Here is a 20,207-nt window from a genome sequence, read left to right on the forward strand (position 1 = left end):
AGAAGTAGTAATAATAGGTGCCATGAAGGAAACCTAATCTTTTGCTCCCAGGCATGGTAGCATTTGTCGTAAGAATAACATGAGTCTTCTTGCGGGTTTACAGTTGTGCTAGGGCCTCAAAGAAAACAAATCCTGGGGATTGCTTCTAGTCGAGATACTTTTCTGTTAGTTACATGTCCAAAATTTGTTTTTACAAGACTGACTGATTTTTCCGTGCTTACATTTCTCCATCTCTTAATTCAAAATAGCTGGTATTCACTTTGAGAAGAACTTCCATATGATCAAATAGATTGAACTGCCAGATAAGTTTTTGCATGACAGTGCTGGGGTAGACATTGTAGAATATATCTAATCGCATTTAAAATTATGACACTTGATCACTGTCTACGTGAAATATCATTTACGTCAGTGTCTCAGCAGCTGTTACATGAGTGTGCACTTTAGGGTAGGATAGGATGTATTTACCTTGTGTGTTACTGTTGTAAGGATTTCTTAATTAAGCTTAATTTCTTTCAGGAAGTACTGAAACAGCTACAAGGAAGTATTGAAGATGAGGCAATGGCATCTTCTGGACAAATTGACTTACTGGAACGACTTAAAGGTAAATCTAGAATTATGTTTAAAGTAGGTTCATTTCTTTGTCCATTGTTTTTAGTTTGGGATAAAATTTTCAAAGTCATTTTTATCTTCTTTTCGGTGCTGACCTTGGTGAGTAGGCATAGTCTCATTTTTGCTAAACATTTTAAGACACATCTTCAGTAAAAAAAAAGTCTCCATTTATACTTTTGCTACTGTAACTCTAGAATTTCATATGAACTGCATCTGATATAACTCAAATTTCTTTCTTCAGGAAAAAAAATTAATGTTGGTGTAGTTCCATGAATTTCCTAAATTTCTTTGCATATCCTGCCTTCTCCATGTCGTATTACTGGAATTGTTTCTGTCATTCTGCAAATTTATGGTCCCTTCCCTATAGCAAGTGCTGGAATGTGTATATCGCATTGTATGGGAAGTACCAGCAAGCCCAGACCACTAACTCCCTGTATACATCCATCATCCCTGCCACTGACCCAGAAATTTCATAGAGATGTCTATGTTTGAAACCCCTGTGATGAACCCCTGTGAATGTTTCACCATCACGTCATCTGTTACGTGATGGTGAAACATTTGTAGGATCTCTGGAAAAGAAATTTTTAGGAAGTGGGCCATAAGGTAATTCACATGATGTTTATGCAAAACTCTGCCCATTTCTTAAGTCCTCTGGGAAGGAGGCAGGCAGGCTTTTGTAGGATACTGTTCTGATTGCCAGGATTGTAGTTTGGCAGTCTGCTCAGATAACTGCTGTTCTCCAAGTCCAGCATATCCATTGTTTTTGCTCACAGTATTTTTGCTGCATTTCTGTGCAAAATGCTTCCATAAAAAAAACCACATGGATTTGTTCAGGAAGTAAGAAATGAAGATATAAATGATCTTTTAACTTTGTGCTACTGAATCTTCAGCTCTGAAAAATGTTTGCTGTTTATTATCCAGAACTGAATTTGGAAAGCACCAGCTTCGCTGGGGTGAAGTTAAGGCCAAAGATGTCCGTGCGTTCATATGGGAGCCGGGAAGGGTCCGTGTCGAGCCGCTCAGGGGAGTGCAGTCCAGTCCCCATGGGGTCATTTCCAAGAAGAGGCTTTATGAATGGAAGCAGAGAAAGCACTGGTTACTTAGAAGAGCTAGAAAAAGAGAGGTAATTTATTTGTTTATTCCTCCAGTATGGATTGACTTCTTACTTTAATGTGGAAGTTTACTATCACACTTAGTATTTAGCTATTATGAATATGGTTTTGATCAGTAATGTATTTACCTGTCATTTACCTTGACCAGTAAGAAACCAGATATCTACATTTTATTTAGATGCACATGCAGAAAAATATTTTTAAAATCATGAAGTATTCAGTTTCTACTTTTTCTTCATATGTGCATTTCATTGTTACTCTTTGTTGGGTGAAGGGTTTTTTTTTTAGTGTCACTGTCGGGAATATATTTAAACAGCGAGGGTGGAGCGTTGTAACCACCTTTGTATCTCCTCACCACTGTTGATAAATGCTGAAGCTGTAACAGTGTGATGGTGGAATAGTTTTCTCTCTTTTGCAAATGGTTATTAAGTACCATAACTGGTTTATCAATTATTTACTGTTAGCAGACATTTACCTAGTGACTCTGCTCTCACAGAAAATGTATCATCTAAACGAAATACGTGTTCTTATCTTCAAGGTGTTGTTCCCATCAGACATTTTGTATTGACAAAATCCTGGAATTTCTTTTCTTGAAAGGCAGTGGTACCCATTTATAGGAAGAACATACTTTCAGGTCATAATACAGAATTGTAGCACTTTATCAGTCCCAAAGGAAATGCAAAGTAAGAGACATACAGCTGTTTCCACTGAAGTCATCTTTATTTCTTAAAATGAATCTGACTGAAATAACAGATGTTTTCAGAAGCCCATCTGCACAGGGTTTCCTAAAGATTCGGCCCTACTTAATGGATGGGATATCAAGCTGTGTGCTGCAAAACCAAATAAACTGGAACACAGTATTTTTATGCCTTGTAGACATTAACAAAAAAAAATCCAATTTAAGTTGTAATAGAAAAGCTTTGTGGGTAACAAGTGCTTTGTCGATAACCCTCTAGAAACCCCTCCTCTAAAGGATTTTCTCTGAAGATCAGCAAAATTTTTGCAGCCAAGACCTGAAAGGATGATGCTTTTCTTCTAAGATCCAGGTCCCTGGTTTTTTTGGTCCTAACAGCAGAATGAAAGTAACTTCTGTGAGTCCACACTGAGCCTGTTCTAGCAGGCACTCTATTTTTTACCTTCTCCTAGCCAGGGCCACCACTAATGATACTTGTTCTGTTGTATAAAATGTAGATTCCTGAGGAGCTGTATAAGAATATTTAGGAATTTGGGAAACTGTCGGCTTCTTCATCTCAGTCTTCAAGATTCAAATGTGTCTGGTTTTTACTGTCTTAACAAACTGTGCATTTGTTTATATTCTTCTGTTGCTGTGTGTTACTACAGATGATGCTAAAATCTTTAAACACAGTTGGAACTTCCAGTGTGGTTCCAGTGAACTCCTGCTCACTTGGAACTAGCAGCATTTATAGCAGCTAGAGTTCTTTAAGTTGATTAGCACCTCTGATTTATGATTTGTGATCCTTTCCCGTCCTGGTGGATTCTGAGGCGATAGTTTTGACATTTTTCTTGGCAGTGAAGACAACTTCAGCAGTGAACCAGTACCTGTTCCAAATAATACTGGAGAAAAGGGATGAGGATGTTTTAATTTCAGAGTATCTTAGACGTTGTTACTGTCATAGGTGATGGGGTAAATATTTGTGCTGTGGAGAAGATGGATGTATGGAGGCATGGCCAGATCACATCTGACTTCATTATTAGTGAAATGACAGATAATCCAAAACTGCTCTGTTTAAGCTGTTTCAGGATACAGGTAGAAGAATGTAGGGCATTGAAAAGAGCCCTGTGTAGCCAGATGAAGCAAAACTTGGGGGGCGGGTGGGGTATAGGACTGTGCATCTAAAATCACTACCGTTTCTAAAAGAAAAATAAACACTTCTTTTTTGTGCATGAACTTGTTTGGCATATTTACTAAATCTTTGTGTATCTAAATTTTTACATTTGCTAATCAATTTTAGTTTTTTGCACTTAAACAGACTTTCAAGAATTTGTTGAATTTGACAAGCCTGAAATAATTTAGAATAAAATAACATTTTCGAGAAATATGCAGCAGGAGACTATTTCCATTCAGTATCTTAACACACCGGCACAATATATGTTATTTATGGGCAACAGTGTTTGTGGGAGGACTAAATTATGTATTTAAATATTTACAGCAATTCAGTGGGTACCTGGCATCCAGTCAGGGTCAATCCACCACACTTGACTGAAGGTAAACTTCTGAGAGGAAGACAGTTTATCAATTGATTTGCCTGCCAGAATAAAGATGAAGTTATTGGCGCATATCTCATTTGCTTGGCTCTCCTCTAATTATAAAGTTTAAAAAAACAAAGAGAAAAATGGGCAGTGGCAGCACTGTGCTTTTAAATTGCCAGTTTAGAATACTCTGATAATGGAATATCTTTTGCTTTCTCTGGCTATTTCCAGGTATATCTTGGTAAGATAATTATATCAACAGCAAAATTTTTCAGAGTACACTGCAGGTTAATTTTTGTGTTTGCCCTTGGCAATTTAGCAATTTAATAATCTCACCTTTATAAATTCTGTAATTGGCCACTAAAGATGACAGTCTTCTGTGAAATTATATATATTATTTATATTTCATATGAAAGTGTTTGTATGCCTTCTTTATTCCTTCTGGCTTATGCCATTTCCTTTTTTATTTCTTTAATGTTGATTTGGAGCATCTTCTATCTTGTGGCTTCTTTCTTCCATTATGCTTTCTCCTTTTGGCTGGCTGATAAAACTTACCTCAAACTTTACAGTATCAGCAACTTTTTTCAAGATTTTATTATATCTCCCACCAATTGAAGTGAAAGTATTAATTATAGTTGTAATTTACATAATGCAAGTAGAGTAGCATATAGTTTCCCTTCTCCCTTTTAACCAGAAATAATATCGACATAATTATGCAGAAAATACTTGCAAAACAAGTCAAGAGTTTTCTGCATTCATTCAGCTTCCTCTATTGCTAGGAGCTTCAAAAGTGCCACACGAGAAGTCTTTGAAAAACCCACCCTTCAGAAGAACAGCTCAAATTGAAAACTTTTTGTTAACTCATAAAAATAGTGTCAAGTTCCAAAAGCTTTCTCCATTTGCTTGCTGAATTCTCAGTGAACTTGACAGGGTATGACAGAGAAGAGAATTTTCTTTGATGCTGTAAAAGTCCTAATGTAAACATCTTGGGGATATAAAAATACCTGCACTGGTTTTTTCCGTCTTGTTTTTCATGACCAGTAGCAGCTCTTCTACTTTAAATCCTCTCCTAACCCCAAGAAGCTCCAGGAGGCTGAGAAGCAGCTGTGCTTCTGGTTGGAATAGTATCTGAGAGTAAACTTCAAGGTGGGAAACAGCTTATCAGACGCATCTACAGAGAACTGCTGCTTTTGCTGCTTATTTTCAAGGAAACTGAAGTGCAGCCTGCTGTAGTTAGCAACCTTTCAGATTCTGTGCTGAGAGAATTTAAAGACTGTTAAAACCTGAATTCTCACAGAGCAGAGATCCCAAATGAAGCATCACTTCAGAAGACAAAATGACAATATTAAACTAAACAAGTTGCCCTTGGGTCTTGCATTATGTTGTTTATGCAGCTCTGATGGTTCCTAAGTTGTTTTCTTGCTTCCAGCATCCTTGTGCGTGTCAAAACAGATTGAATGACACACTGTCTCACATACTGAATACCCTGCATTTCATAAGAGGAACTTAATCACATGTTTACTTAGCTGAAAGTAATCTCTCTGGTTTCTGCTACCAGTTCTTTGACATCCAGAGGCAGAATTAGTCAGTCCTTACACATTTACAAATCCTCAAAAGTAAAAATACTTTTTATAAGGATTGCATTAATTGTGCTTTTGCAAATTTTATTTCACAGCCTGGACACAACTGGTGCCTGGGCACTCAAGGTGGTAAAAAGAGAAGCTATGCAGAATTCCACTCTGTCCAGAAATTAGGCATGAGGGCTGTGTGGCAAGAGAATGGGCAGATGGAAGGCAAAAAAGGCTTTCTCAACAAGTTTTTCCCAAGCACTGTCAATTAGTTTTGCCTTCAGTCTGTTTAAAGTACTTTAGCAATTTCTGCCAGCCACATCCTTGTAACTGAAGAATTACTGCTGTCCTGTGATACTGTTCCAGTTACCTGCCAAATTATGGTAATTCTTGTTACTTCTTTTCAGTCATTTTTATTGTAAACCTTGGCATCCTCAAAACAAATCTGTTTCAACATGACTGTAGGATCAAGCCTGAAAATTTATGTCATTTTGTTCATGTTTACAAACATTTAGCACTCTTAGATGTATGTAGTTTTCCAGTCTCACATTGAAGGGGAGGGAATCCTCTCATTTAATTTTCTATTTGCATGCAGGCCAAGACACTTGTATAGGATACGGAATAAATGTTAAATCATCAAAATCAGCTTGAAATATTTTTAAAGCAGGAAATAAGTCAATTACATTCTTTTAAATACAACCTTTAAAATTCTTTCTTCTTTGTTTTGTGTGGAAGGTGGATTACCTTCTCAAATAATGTCTGTGATGCATTATCAAAAGAGTCTTGAGCAAATTTGTACTTTTGTTGTATGCTGTGTAACTGTTCCTTAATGACTTACAGTAATTATTCATGATGTGTTTGTGTGCTTTATAAAGATTCATATGCTCTTGCTCAGAACTGCCACAGCCAGAAAGGGATGCAAAAGTTAAGGGATGGGAAATAATACTGGGCAAACTTGTATGGAGCTTTCTGTCTTCTGGCAAAGTGTTGATTTTTGTCATTTCTGTTAATGAGCAATATTAAAACATCAGAAGGAAGAACAGTACTCACAGAAAGCATTAGAAAGAAAATAATCAACTTGTATTTAAAAAAAAATGAGTGGCTTTTCTGTTTATTCCTACAAGACAGATTTTGATGAAAAAATTTAATATATATTTTGGGGAGTATTGTATACATGAGCATTATTTTACTATATTCATAAGATTTAGAATTATATAAAATTCAGTTCATGAAGGATTGATAAAGTAGCACGTGAAAATTTGAATAATTTTTTTCCTCGGTAATCTGTATATATTACTCATTTTGTCTTTCCCAGTTATTATTCAGGTATGCAGTGTACTTATGATATCCATTTAAAATGTTTTTAACAGCTGCAAATGTATCTTGTCTATAACATTTGGTGGAAAATACTGGTTTAAAATACTTTAGACATTCACAGAAATGGCTTATTTTGTCTGCTTTACCCATAGTTTTGCTAAAGGTGACAAAATGAGTAAAAGGACAGTGCAAAGGTGAAGATTCTCAATTCAGTAATTCAGGATTGAGGGTTGTATGTGTTTCTTTGGCAGACGTTTTCTTAAATGCTGATTGCACTATACAAAATATATTTTTGAAAGAAGCAGGGTACAAGTTAACACACCACTAATAACTGGTTTTGCTTTCACAAAACTTCTCTTAGCTTTGGATTTCAAAGTGGGTTTTTTAGAGACATGTGTATATTTTTTTCTCTCATAGATGAGGACCTGTAGTACTTAGCACAGGGGAGTGGATTGGTTGATTAGCCAGGGCCAGGGAACTGAACTCAAATGTCTCCTTAGTGCCTTCTTCAAACCTCCGGATGGAAATGAGGTGTTAATGGTGAGAAACTTCCTCCTTCTGCTTTTAATAGATCTCTGTTGCTTGCGGAGCTTGAGAAGGAAGAGAAAGAAAAGGACTGGTATTATGCTCAGCTTCAGAACCTAACTAAAAGGATTGATAGTCTCCCCCTTACTGAAAATGTAAGTATCTTCTGAGTGCTTGGTGAGGTGTCCGGTGCTAAAGTCTCTGTTTAGATGCTGTCTGTATTTTATTAATTTGGTGGAATTCTCTACTATCACTTTAGTTCCAAATTTTTTTCATTCAGTATGTAATGATAACTTAGTCTAAATAATGCATTTCATATAGAATTTTACACATCAAAATTCATACATATCCATATCAATGTCAGTGAAAACAGAGGAACGTTTAGAAGTCATTATGGCACATTAATTGCACTTTCCTTAACTCTCTTCTCCCCTGTTCTTTTGTTTGGTGGATTTTTCTAGTTTTGAGAATACTATTAGCATATGACAATGTACACAAGAGCTGTTATTTCATAACAACCAGTGAAGTGATTCTATAGCCTATGCAGGTGTTTGCTGTAAGCTTTTACCTTGGCACCTCCAAACTATTTATAGTTAAGTCACCATTATCTGGGATAATAAAATGTCTGATATCCCACATAATGTAGGATTTCCTGTTAGATGTCAGCAATATGGATGTATCTGCAGTGCATCCTTCACATATAGAGTTGGGAAGGTGTGGTTGAGAGTCACACCTGATGAAGCACCAGTCAACCTTCTTGAAATGGAAACAGACAGCAGAAGCACTTCTTCAGTGGGCAGAAGTAACACTGAGTCATGGCTGAGCTTTGCAGACTACCATAACCAAGGGAGAAGGCCTGAAAAAGATTTTGAGGAACTGCAACCCCTTCTCAAAGCACTGTCAGCTGTAGCTGTGTCACTCTGTCATAGGTTTTAAAGTTGTCTCCTCTGTTCCATAGATAACAAATTCACTTAGCTACTCTTAGGATTAGAATGCATTACTTAACATGTACACTAAAGGTCTTTTTTAGCAATTTATATCCATTACTACTTAGGCCAGACACAGCAAAATGACAGGTCCCATTTGGTCCTTGCAGATGATTGTCTTTTTTTGGCTTTCTGAATTGACTTAGGTGAAGTCTTCTGGAAAGACTGCACTTGGAGACTCATTTACTTACAGACTGAGTAATTGTCCAAAGCCAGTGAAGAGCTTTGCTCCTGCCTCAAAATTTCTTTTAGTTCAAAAGTCTTCCCTTAGGCTGCATTGCTGCACTTGAGTTTTAACACTTGTGCTCTTTTCACAGGGTAGTTAGAAATAAGGTAAATAGCAGCAGTATGAATACCCATCACTATGTTAATACATCTGAATATTTTTGAAAATGCCAATTCAGATGGCACACATCGCAGTTTTGTTGGCAGCAGCCAGATATTCCTGTAAGGAACTATACTTTCTCAATGCTTATTTATTATATTTAGTCATTTGACAAAACTTAGGTATAGTCTGCTGGTTGAACGTCGTTGTGTCCTTGGTTTTCATAATGCAGTCATGTCTTAAGAATGTATTACTATGTTTTGTTTGTTTATGAAATTTTTTGTAGAAAAGTAATATTTCTGCTTTTTGTTCTGAGAAATACCAAATTGTTTACATAAATGTTATTTGCTAAAATACCTTCCCTGTTTCTTTCAGTTCTCCTTGCAAACAGATATGACCAGAAGGCAGTTGGAGTATGAGGCCAGGCAGATCAGAGCTGCAATGGAAGAACAACTGGGCACTTGTCAGGACATGGAGAAGCGAGCACAGGTAGAGTTTGTCTTTCACCATTAAAAGCAAGGGAAAAGGTTTCCCTGCATATTTATTAAATTATTGGTAATTGTATCTTTAAACTCTGTGTAAACACAGCACTTAGTTAGCCTTTCAAATATACAAATAGGAATCAGGACATAGGAAATAATTGCTCGGCAAAAAGTACCCTCGTCTGCCTGTTGTAAATAATCCTTTTGATGCAGCAGATGTAGGCAATTTATTCAAGAGAAAATTCCTTTTAATGATAATTTCCTTACAATTTACTACCATTTTAGCTTCAGAAAAGCCAGTGTATTTGCAACTGCTTTATTTTGCATCTTTTTGCTGGGTTTTTAAGTTTCCTTAGCCAGAAAAGATGTATCAGGGGATAATCTTTTCAAACAAGGTGTTCAAGTAAAATGTAATTCACATACATATCTGGAAGTTGTTTGCTCTCACTAAGAGTTGTTTTGCATTCATGATGAGGATATGTACATATCTAGCCACATGGCCCACCCATTTGGAAGTATAAATCAGAATGCAATCATATGCAAATCATGAATTAAATAATCAGTTTGTTGCAGGTTATAAAAAATAATCCTCCACAGCAGGAAAGCAACAATTTGAATAATTTGTTACCATTTATTTCTAGCTGTATTAAATAACCAACTTAGTAAGATTTGGGGTGTTTTTTGGTGAATGTAACGATAATCAGTATTTTTAGTACAGTCTTCCTAGGCTCTATCTCCCTCACTAGGTTGACTCAACACAAAATTTTGCTACATGAGAAACATTTCTAGTTTGGTTTTACATTTAAATTAAAGCAGCCGTTCTGATTACAAGAGGTAATCAGAATAGTTGCTTTAAACTTTAAAGTGAGTATTCTAGTAGGACTTTTCAGAAAATTCCTACAGTTGAAAGCATTTAGCCAAAGAGATAACCCTGCAGCTGTTGGGTTATGTGTGCAGGGCTGTGCAGGTATTTGTCTGTGCTGATGTTCTCAGGCAGGCCCAGGTTCAGTCTGTCTGGGGAGTCGCTGGCTCTGATCTGGGAGCTGTAGGGCAGTTACCAAGGTTTATCAGCGGGGGTGATGCCCTCCACACATTCAGCTGTGCAATTTGTGTCAGCCTGTCCCAAGTGAAGGTCCTGCACAGCAAAACTCTGGGAAGCTTCTGCTGCTGTTAACAGGCTTTTAAGTTAGAGGAAGGTGAATTAAACTAAATAGAAATAAGTTAAACAGGCTAGGCTGCTGCATTCTAAATGCACTCAGGCAGGGATCAACAGAAATTAGTCAGGCACACAACTTGGCCATAATTTTATCATTATATAGGAGTAATCAAGCTGACATGAATTTGCTTCTTCCCTGATTGTTGGGGGTTTTAAATTTGGTGGGGGCAAGAATGCTGCGAAGATGATGTTGAAACATTTTATGGGTTTCTGAATTAATGTTTGACATGGGGTCTGTCACAGGAGTTTCACTCTCTCTGTCTGTATGTGTGTAACACTTACATACTTGCAGAAATTACAGTGCCTATTGTGATTATATAAAGATTATTGAATACAAAGTAACTACTTCTGCCTGTGCTTCTTGTGAATTTAACTGGTAATTCCCCTTGGTTTCGTTCTGCCAAGAACCTGTGCCAGAAATGTGTAGAAGCTCACCGATGTACAAATACATAAGAGCAATTTCTGCATTATTTCACTGTGATCTTTAAATGTGCAAAATGAAACATTTGTATTTGGCAGAGATATTCAACTTAGTAGTTTTACCATTTCTTTCTGCTCCGTATTTTCTTGCCACCCAAACTGATTGGGATACACAATACTACGCAAAATATACGCTGAAGGGAGGGAACATTTCAACCACATAAAGGCTGGTATTGCAGACATCTCTGAATTAAGAGTCCCAGAGATTATTCTGTGAGAGAGCTGGTAACCTGCAGTTGCTCACATAGTCATTGCACTTTCCTGTAGCTGCCCTTTCTCATGAGCCTTGTAACAATGGCTTTCTCCCATTTTTCGTGTGGCATGATTTGGCTTTGTGTCCTTCTGAAGCAACTTAACCCACAGCAACTCACTGTTGATGTTTTCTGTTAAGATTGTTCACAAGCACTTGCCCAGCAGTTGTTCAGAAAGATGGATAAGAAGGCTGTTGGCGATTTATTTAAGCTAGTTTAATGATTTGTACTAACTTGTAAACTTGTAACTATTCTCTGAAGCCAGTAATTTCACACAGTAGTGCTTACCTGGTAAAAAGCATTCTTAACTATATTTTATTTTTACTTTTTTTATTTGTTCAAAGGTTGCTACTGTAGCAACCAATAGTTAGCAAGTAGCCAATATATTTACTTATAAGTAGAAGCAAACTTAATTTCTGTAATATATATTTAAAAATACTTCAATTCTAAGACTGAATTAATGTTCACATAGAATTTATTTTTCTTTCAAATCAGAACAAAAAGGATCTAGGTTTTTTGAGGTTAAGAGTTCCTTAAAATCTTACATTAAATTACTATTCTTAGAAGAATTTGTCCCAAAATATCTAAAAGTTTGCTAAAACAGCAGACCACTAAAGATACAAGAAAATTTAGATCCTGGAGTTTCACACAGATAAACATTTCAACACTGTTACATTTATATGGTGGTCTTGTATGTATACCAAGCCATTAATACGTTTGTCTATTATATATGTTTATTTTGGGAAAAAAACCCAACCAAACAAAAAAGGCAGACAACATTTTAAAAACAAAATGTTATTCCCTATTTTCATTTCTAAATAGTGATTATTTTTCTGTCACTGTGAGTGTGGAGGAATTTTATTTTTGTTTTGTTAGACATGTTACTGGGGCAGTGAAAGCCAAATAATGTACAACTTCGAATGTAAAGTTACTTTCTGCAACTATTTTATGTTATTAAAAATTACAAGTAAATATAATATTAAATGGGAATGTAGTATGAACAAATGGAAATCAAAGGTGATATTTCTCAAGTAGGTTCTAAAGTTACAAACATTGATACTTGTTCCATTGTTTTGCCCATTTGCCATTAGGCTCCACCCCTTTGTGGCAAGAAATGCATCCCTTTTTTCTGTTCTACGGTGTTTGGTACAAAGTATGGTCCTGGTTAGTGGAACGCCCCAGTTTACCTGTACTAGAAAAAATTAATTAGAAGAATGGTCTGGTGTTTAAAATCTCTGGACTGAAATTGGAAAGGGTGGATAGAATTCCTGTCCCTTTGGAGGACTCAGTTAGTAATACTTGGCAAATCATACAGTACATAATTGTTTTCATCTGCACAACATTTTTTCCTGTGTTTAGGTGCATATATAAAGATACTCAGATATTCTTGATGCCCTTTATTGGCTACACTGCTGGTTATACAGAAAGAAATTCAATTTATGGGAAATTTTGGGGAGACCTGTGTCTTTTGAGAGCTTGAAGGGGGATCTGTAAGAAACTTTTTAGCAGGAAAGAGTGATAGGAGACGAAGCAATGGCTCAAAATTAATGGAGAGTTGACTCAGATTAGGTACAAGATAGAAATGTTCTGTGGTGGGAGTGGTGAAACACTGGAAGAGGTTGCCAAGAGGCAGCAGGGGCCCTATCCCTGGAAACATTCAAGGTCAGGCAGGGCTTTCAGCCTGCCTGATTTACTTGAAGATGTTCCTGCACTTGGCAGGAAGTTTGGAGTAGATAACCTTCCAAGGTCCCTTCCAACCCTGCCTACTCTATAATTCTATAAAATTCAAGTAATTCTTAAGGACAATGAGAGACATATTTTGTCAGTCATGCATCATGTCACCAGTGCATAGATATTCCCAGAAATATTTTTCTATTATCCTTCTGATACTTAAAAATTTCTTGAACTAGGAGCAAAGGGCGGGATAAATTACCTGTTTTCCTCTGTGCTGAAGCTTTTATGTGTTTTCCAATACTTTGCTTTACAAAATCAAATCAAATTTATAGCTTAAAGTTACAGCTTTCCAGCCCTACTAAATGTTGATGCTTATGGTGTTTTCCCCGCAGCTGCTTCTCATGTGTGTTTCAGTAATTCATATTTTGTGGTTACATTTTCTTTTGTGTTTCTAAATTTTCTAGATAGCATTGTGTTTCTATTGCATGTGCATCTTCAGGCATTAGCACCTTTTGAAAGTTCATCTTATTTCCATTTTCAGATTATAAATGAGTCAAATAAGGTTGGTTATAATGCTGATCTTTGCAGTGTCCACTAGACTGCTTTTCTAGTATAGCACTCTAAATACTAATCAAGTAAAGGCATTAGAACTTTTTCAACAATATATCCATTTTATTAATCTATCCATGGCACAAAAAAAAAAATACTGTTTAATCAGTTTGGTCTTCTGCCCACATTTAAAGTCAAATAATGTGATTTTTTTTTTAATTATCAAGGTTATACACTGACTGTTTTACAGACTGATAATGCATCCTCTGCTTCACTACAATTTGTGTGGAGTACGTGGATCCTGTTACATTTGGAGTCTCTTAACATTCCCTTTTCTAACCACAGAAGGATGGCAGTGGGAAATGAGTAGCAATATGCCTGTAAAAGACTGATTCAGAGATGATTGTAAAATCCCAGATAAACCAAAGAAGCAAAATGTAGATTTTTTTAAATATATATATATATATATACTTAGCCTGTTAAATTCTTTTAAGATTTGTAGGAATGGAAAATCTCCAAGGTTGAGCATAAGCAAAATTCTCAAATCAGTATAGCAACTGAATGTAATAGAAATCTGTCAGTCTCCTACCTTCTAAGACAGTCTGCAAATAAAAATATCTCTCAGATCACTATAAGGCAAGTAAAATTCTGATATTTAAGATGAAAGTGAAGTAATTTGCTAAAGATCTGCATAAAATATCCGTTTCAGAAGAAGGAATATTGTGCAAGTTAAGGGAAGCATTTTTAGATACCTAAATGTGTGCTGTGTGACAACCTATTACATCCAAATGAGTATGCAATGTTATTAAAACCCCAGCTACTCCTTTCTGTTTTGAATGCTTGCAATCATTCCTTTCATTACAAAGAACACTTGAATTACTGCATGTAGTACCTCTGCTTGTTCCTACTGAAGTAGGTTTGTTTTGTAGTCAGCAGCATTTGCCAAGAACTCTTCATGCTGTCACTCTGTACAGTAAGTAAAAGGAGTTTTTGAACAAAATCAAATGTGAAAATCCATTCATTTCAGTCAAGGGTGGCCAGAATTCAACAAATCGAGAAGGACATTCTTCGTATACGACAGCTCCTGCAATCACAAGCAGCTGAAGCAGAGGTTAGTGAGCAATAACTTGCCTTTTTTTTATTGTTGCATGTATATTTTCTCTAAAAAACCCAAAATATTTTAATAAAGTGGTAGGCAGGATTATTCCCATCAGCTGTTGATGTCACAGTTAATCAGGTAGTCAATATTCTTAGACTGTTACTTGCTGTGTTTCTAATGAACTGAGGATGGAGTACTTGGATTAGTCCTCATACTACTGTGGAGCTTCTGTCACTAATCATATGTAAGTTAAAAGTTTCACTAAAAATGTCAGTGTGCAATGTGCTTATGAAGGCACATTTAGTCCTCATTTTAGAAATAATTAAAACAATCAGTTGTACATGCCTTTGTAATTAAGCATTTCTGATAAGGACCTTTTGCTTTCTTTTGAAAGAGATAAGATGTAAAAAAAGGGTGAATAGAGCTTCAGTCAGACTTCAGTATAGAAGCCTGGTATATTTTAGTGTTTAAGTACAGGGTTCTATATTAAGAAATGCAGGATGTTTCCTGTAAATTGCAAAGTCCATAGCAGTAATTGCCATTAGCAAAAACTGCTCTCGTGGAAATTCACTTAGAATGTCAACTCCATTTCTTCTACTGGTAAATTAAATTGTGTGTTTTACATGAATATTTTATGACTTGCCTTCACCCAAAATAACTGCAGAAAAAGCTCAGAGCATCATTTGGATCACTAAAGGATGTATATTTTTCCATTTTGTAAATGGAAATTTTCCACTTGTTTTGTAGTTCCAGGATTTGGGGAGAAGTAAATTCTTATAAGTGATGCAGACTGTAGTGCGTGAAATTAAAGTTGCCTGGGCTATTGATATAAGTCAGTCCAGGTGTTTATAGATAGTGACAAGATCTCCCTGAGCCTTCTCTTTCTCCAGCTGAACAGTCTCAGTTCTCTCAGCCTCTCTGTGTGTGAGAGATGCTCAGGACCCTTAAGGACTGCTGTAACCTGCAGAGGACTTGTTTCAGTGAATCAATCATAAATCCAGCTTTATTGTGCTGGGCAGCCCTGAACAGGACTTTGGATGCTGAGTGGAGAGGAAGGGCCACCTCCCTGGCACTGCTGGCAATATGCCCCTCACTGCAGCAGAGGACACTGTTGGAATGTTTGCCACAAGGCCTTTGAAAGGATGGTGCAGCAGGACCTCCAGGTGCTTCCCAGCTGGACAGTGCCAGCCTGTGCTGGTGCCTGGGGTTGTTCCATCACAGATGCAGGCATTGTATTCCCCTTCTTGAACAGCTTGAGCTTCCCTTCAGCCCATTCTACCCACCTATCCAGGACACTTTGGAAGGCAGCTGAACCCTGTGCTGTATTAGCTTCTCCAACTTGGGACGGGTGCACTGTGTCCCAGCATGCAGATATTGGACAGTATTGGACTCTCTTTGCTTCCAGCTGTACTTTGTGCTACTGATAGCACCCCCATGATTGCCAGCTATTCCAGCAGTTTTCAGTCCACATCCCTGTCCTTCACCTCCTGCTTGCTCCCTGAGCAGCGGTGCAGGGACATGCCAGAGAGCAGCACCTGGCCGTGCCTGTTGCCCAGCACAGGCTTGGGAGCTTTCCCAGCAAGGCAGCTCTGCTGCACGTTGTTTTTCCTTGCGTGCCTGTTGTCATAGTTTGACTTTGGCACAATGCCAGTGCTTCCATGAAAATATACTTTTTCTAGTGGCTCCTGTGAGATGTGATCAGGAACAGAGCAAAGCAGGCTCTAACTTAGGAATAAAGGGAGCAAACTTTATTAATTACAACATCTAAAAAGGAACAGACACAAAGCTAAGAACGAAAACCCTCCAAATACATTCCTCCTCCTCCTCCCCCCCATTTCTTCCACAGCATGAAATAATACTTTAGATTTTTATCTCGTCACCATTTTTCAGATAAATCAACTTTCAGCCTGTCATCATTCCTCAAATAATCAACCTTCAAGTCTATCAGGGAGAGAGGAGTCCCTCTTTGCACCATAGGCTTTCCCCGGCAACACAATTGAAACCTCCTGTGTTTCCATGTCACTCGTGGCACCACCCAGAGAACATCTGCTCTCCTGACTTCTTCCCTCCATGTCCAGTGCTCTCACCACTGCACATGGACCAGGACAGTTTTTAGGGTTTCCCGTTTAAGGATGTTCTACCCAGTTCCAAAAGCAGCAGTCTCTCAGCTTCGGGACACCAGTCCCCCCCCAAATTTACCCCCTGGGGCCGAGGGGCCTCGTGAACAGAGATCTTCCTCTTCACTAGAGACAGAGGGCATCCCACACCCTCCTCAGCCGTCTCTGTTCACACCACTGTTTCACTCTTGGCTCCAAAGCATTGCCTCCCCCTAAATGCAGTCTCTGTGTCACAGGAAAAACATGGGTCTGTCTCTGGCCATACAAGAAAGAGTCCAGCTCAAGGCTACTCCATCATCTCCTCCCACTTATTCAGACATTTCTCATATGCACTAACTTTCATCACACCTGCTCATTTCCTCATGCCTCATCTCTCCTCATTCTGATTCAGGAGGATCATTATTTGTAAGGTTTCCATTCTAGAAAGGGGTTAAAATCTTCACCTCTGTCTGCCCAGAACTCCCACAGCAGCCAGGCACCTTCTCACGCTGCATCCCCCGCTTCTTCTGGCCGGCCTGCTGCCAGTCTGTGATATCATATTTCAAGGCAGCACAGGCACTGGCTCTCTCTCACTATCTCCCGGGGGGTGTAGCGGGGGGCCCGATGCTTCTCAGGGTTCCTCTACCCTTCCATCTTGCAAGGCCTTCACCCTCTCCTCTGCCCAAGGCTCCGGCCTACGTCACCCGGCCGCATGGCTTCCCTCCCCCAGCCAGCCCCAGCTGCGCAGGGGAGCTCTGACCTCCTTCATGGACCAGGACCAAGGCAGAGTTCTCCTGGGAGTTCTTGCTTTTAACCCCCTGTGTTCTCAGAGGCGGGCCATACTTTCAGTGGCCAAACCAGGTGCTAATATTCACATCCAAGCACTGATTGGTTTGACCACAACCTCCAAAAAAAATGCGCTTCTTTCTTAACCTAAAACACCTGTGCTCGAGGAAGTTATCTCATCTCAGTTGTGTACGTTGCCCTTGTGTTCCCACCAGCCAGGGCTCCTGCTTGCCAGCCCTACCTTCTGTCCCGGTTATTTCTGGTGTAATGCTCTCACTGCCTGGTTGACCAGCCTCTCAATAGATACTTTTGCCCCATATAGTCAGATGGAGTGTTTATCTTTACTCTGGTAAAAAAAAAAAGACTTATTTTGAACTTGAGCTCAGATACTCAGCATTGAGATGCAACTATAGAAAAAAGGTTTCGTCATAGTTTTTCACTCCTTCCACCAAATTATTTGGCTGCCTCATACACTAAAGGCCTGATATATTGAAATTTTCACATGATGTGTCTTATCTGGGAAATGTTTGGATAGTTGCATAGTTATATGTTTTAGGACAGACTTACCAGCATGCTGATGGTGGTAAAGGAGGCAGTCACTAGACACATCCTAATACTTTACAGTGTGTTTTAGTCATTTCCAAGTGATGACCATCTCCTACAGAGAGCAGCTAGATCTAATTCTGAAATTGTCTGGTGGTGCAGTCGCACTGCAAAGTCCACATAACTGAAAAATACAAACATGAGACATTTTTTATATTTTTATCCTGTGCCTGATACTGTTACTGAACAAGTATATTTCTTTAAGAAGAAGTCTATGCAGTAGTGGGAAAATGCTGGAAAATTCTTATAACCTTAGCACAGTAGTGTTTGATCCCTGTATTTGTGGTTAATGCCTAGTTTCGTACCATACAGCGCTTAGTACAAATGCCAGAAATTAGCACAGCCTTGTATTAACTCCCTACATCTGTCACTAATAAGTTGTATTCCAACTTATGCTTCCTTATCTACTTATGTCAGTAATTATTATGTACTAGCTGATACGTTAGTTTTGAAAAAAGGATCGTGTGTGACAGCAAAAAATGATAGGAAAAGTACATTATGGCATGATCACATATTTGAGATACTCTCAAGGAGAAAAGATTCATCAGAAGGTCTGAATCGTATCCATATAAGTCCATGGAAATAATTAGCATATATGTATGTGTTAGGGAAATATGATCAATATGTATTTGTTTCAGGAATATACCCTGGTCTGTTAATGTGTTACTGAGCATGCTTCAAGGAGAATTCCTCATTCATTCAGCACTGGTAATAAAGAAACTGGTATTGGCTTTCTGACCTGGTAAATTGGTTGGAGAGTTTATTTCCTGGTTTTCGGTGCCAATAAACAAATTGCATGTGCTCCTTCTGTTATTAAGATTTGGTAACAACAATAATAAATATCACAGCTTGTCTGCTGATACAGTAGGCCCTGTGGTGATGCCAGTCACTGTGGAACCCAAGTGCAATATATCTTGAAGAGTAAGACCAAATATAATGCTGCAGTGTAAAATCAGCTTTTGGAAATCAATGAGCAGAGAAAATTCTCACACACATTTTATCACATTTTTAAGACTTGGCAAATTGCTAAGTCTCATTAATGATTCTAGAAAAAATTGAAATCATTTACCTGCAAGTGGTGGTGCCTTCATCCACTGTAGGGTTAGACCTGTCCAGAAAGATTTTTCAGCTCTTGGGTACAATATGAAATTATTTCAAAGGAAAAAGGAAATTTTTGGCAGTAGTGGTACATGCCTTTCTTTCGTAATACCTGTAACTTGAAAATAGTTCCATTAGGCAGTGTTGCCATAGATAAAATACAAAAGATTTTTTTGTTCCTGAGCTTATGCTCAGCAGATTTTAAACTGTAATGGACAGCTACATTCTCAATCATTTTTCTCACAAGACTTTCTTTTATCTTCGAATCAACTGTAGCAAAATTATTTCTTATAGTTTCTTGGTTTCATTTGTTGCATTTTCCGTTTTCTTATATATGTCTTACTTATACATGTATGTCTATTGTGTTTAACATGGAGTAATGGCAATTCCTAATGAATATATGTGTCTGCTTTGGCATCTCAAGTTGACAAACATTAGGTAAAATTATTTGTAATTGGCTTTCTTAGCAGAAATAGTCAAGGTCTACTATGCTAGCTAGAGTTCATAATTTTCTACTAATAAATACATGGAAATTAATAACTGATAATGATAATTCTTGCGGACTTCAGAAGCACTTAGAAAATTGTGGCAAATGCAATGGAAGGCATAGTTCCATGTCCCTGTAATCAGCACATGCAGTCTCCCACAATTTTGCTGCAAGAGCAAACAATTGAACTCTGTCAAGCTGACTTTAATGGTCTGATGCCAAAATTCAGCAATGGCAAGGTTACAAAGCCAGCTTAGGCCTCCTCAAAAATCATGCTTTGAAACAGGTTAACCCAGGGGACCTGAGTGCCATTCTCTGGCGGCTTTGCCTCACGTAGGGATTACAGAGCCTGCTGCTGTTCACATGCTCTGGTTCTTTGCTGATGTAGTTGGTGGCTTCTGTATTTTCTTCCATAGGTCCTGTGTTCAGTTTTAAAAGGCACCATGAAGGAGGGACATACTTTCAGCAGTTATATTGCCTCTCTAGCCATTAATCTGCAGTCTGTCCAATGATTATTAATTTATTTACAGTAATACTGTATCTATACAAAAATATATTTACATTATCTATGTGCATGGATATGTGCTATTTTCATATACAGTAAATAAATATGTTTAATTATGTTATACATTATAATAATATAATACATATTTATGTAAATACTCAATTTTCAACTAATAACCTGCTTTCTGCTGCATGTGTTGTTATTAACTCCTTTGTGCCAGTCTGCATG

The 20,207-nt window shown here is 37.8% G+C and overlaps 1 protein-coding gene across 9 annotated transcripts in view; it reads left to right on the forward strand.

Moving 5' to 3' along the window:
* Positions 1-20,207, forward strand: part of APC (APC regulator of WNT signaling pathway) — a 96,589-nt gene that overhangs the window by 47,871 nt on the left and 28,511 nt on the right. For 6 of the 9 annotated variants that reach the window (XM_041399188.1, XM_041399182.1, XM_041399183.1 and 3 more), the window contains 5 exons: positions 517-601; positions 1,531-1,732; positions 7,389-7,497; positions 9,029-9,142; positions 14,333-14,416. In XM_041399188.1, coding sequence (XP_041255122.1) covers positions 559-601; positions 1,531-1,732; positions 7,389-7,497; positions 9,029-9,142; positions 14,333-14,416 — 552 coding nt within the window. In that variant the 5' untranslated portion in view covers positions 517-558. Of the gene's footprint in view, positions 1-501; positions 602-1,530; positions 1,733-7,388; positions 7,498-9,028; positions 9,143-14,332; positions 14,417-20,207 lie in introns of all 9 variants that reach the window. The other 3 variants (XM_041399186.1, XM_041399187.1, XM_041399185.1) reach the window with 3 other exon arrangements.

Source organism: Onychostruthus taczanowskii, unplaced genomic scaffold (assembly GCF_017590055.1).
Source record: "Onychostruthus taczanowskii isolate IOZ18803 unplaced genomic scaffold, ASM1759005v1 scaffold158, whole genome shotgun sequence".
Taxonomy (NCBI): domain Eukaryota; kingdom Metazoa; phylum Chordata; class Aves; order Passeriformes; family Passeridae; genus Onychostruthus; species Onychostruthus taczanowskii.